This window comes from Porites lutea, chromosome 9 (assembly GCF_958299795.1).
Source record: "Porites lutea chromosome 9, jaPorLute2.1, whole genome shotgun sequence".
NCBI lineage: Eukaryota > Metazoa > Cnidaria > Anthozoa > Scleractinia > Poritidae > Porites > Porites lutea.
Genome location: NC_133209.1, coordinates 1994103 through 1995000, shown reverse-complemented (window position 1 = coordinate 1995000; position 898 = coordinate 1994103). Strand labels below are relative to the sequence as shown.

General features: G+C 34.7%; 1 protein-coding gene across 1 annotated transcript in view; it reads left to right on the top strand.

Moving 5' to 3' along the window:
* LOC140948112 (uncharacterized) overlaps positions 1 to 99 on the top strand; it is a 654-nt gene extending 555 nt beyond the window's left edge. The window contains exon 1 of the mRNA XM_073397339.1: positions 1 to 99. This exon is cut by the window's left edge and continues 555 nt beyond it. Coding sequence (XP_073253440.1) covers positions 1 to 99 — 99 coding nt within the window.
* Positions 100 to 898: the final 799 nt, after the last annotated feature.

The following is an 898-nucleotide window of genomic DNA, read 5'->3' as shown; positions in this document are numbered from 1 at the left end:
TCTCACTCTGTGTTTCTCAAGCAATTCCTCTTTAAATATTTCGGAAGACCATCTTCGCAAGTAATCCAAAATGGAGAAATTATTTCTTACTGTCTATAATCAAGAATATAATGAATATTCTTCCAACTGTTTTGCATACATCTCTCCTTGTGGTATTTATATTGAGGAGAATATTTCTTCAACAATCACAGGATTTGATCTGTGGTAATTTTCTCTTTTTCTTATGCCCTTTATGTTTAATTATGAAAGGAATGGTTTTATAAGTACATAAAAAATATTTATACGTTTTTTTTTTAAGGGTTAGAGTCAAACTAACAAACCTGTGAACACTAGGTCCTGGGTGAGGAAGGGGGTACCCCTCATATGGATTTTGCACTGTTTTGGCGTGAAAATGGCTATAGATTTTCCCCATTTTGGTCTGCAGTTGGGTATGGTTTTTGAGGAAACTATTTGAGTATATCAACATATTAATTTTTGTTGTTTCAATTCCAAATGAATCAGAAAGAAAGAGTAACATGTGATTTTCGAAATGGATTGTAAGAAATCATTTTGTTTGAGCTCTAGTCTAAAAATGATGACTTAATTTAAACTTACTACCGGTTCAAAACCTGGATAGCTCTATCCACTGAATAAATCACTATCGAGTACATAAGTATTTGGGAACCTAATGTGTCATTCACTGGATAGTGATTTCTCTATCGGACAGCGCTATCCATGGAATGTTGTTGTATTACTAGGAAAAGCCAATCAGGGATGAGGAACCTAAACTGCTTGCAACAGCGTTAATACAGTATGTTTGTGGTTTTGTGGCTACATTAGCATGTATGTGCTAATGCTATCAGTTATTAGTGAAGAAAAATTGAGGAGGAGAGGGGGGGAGGGAATTAACTTTCCTTCC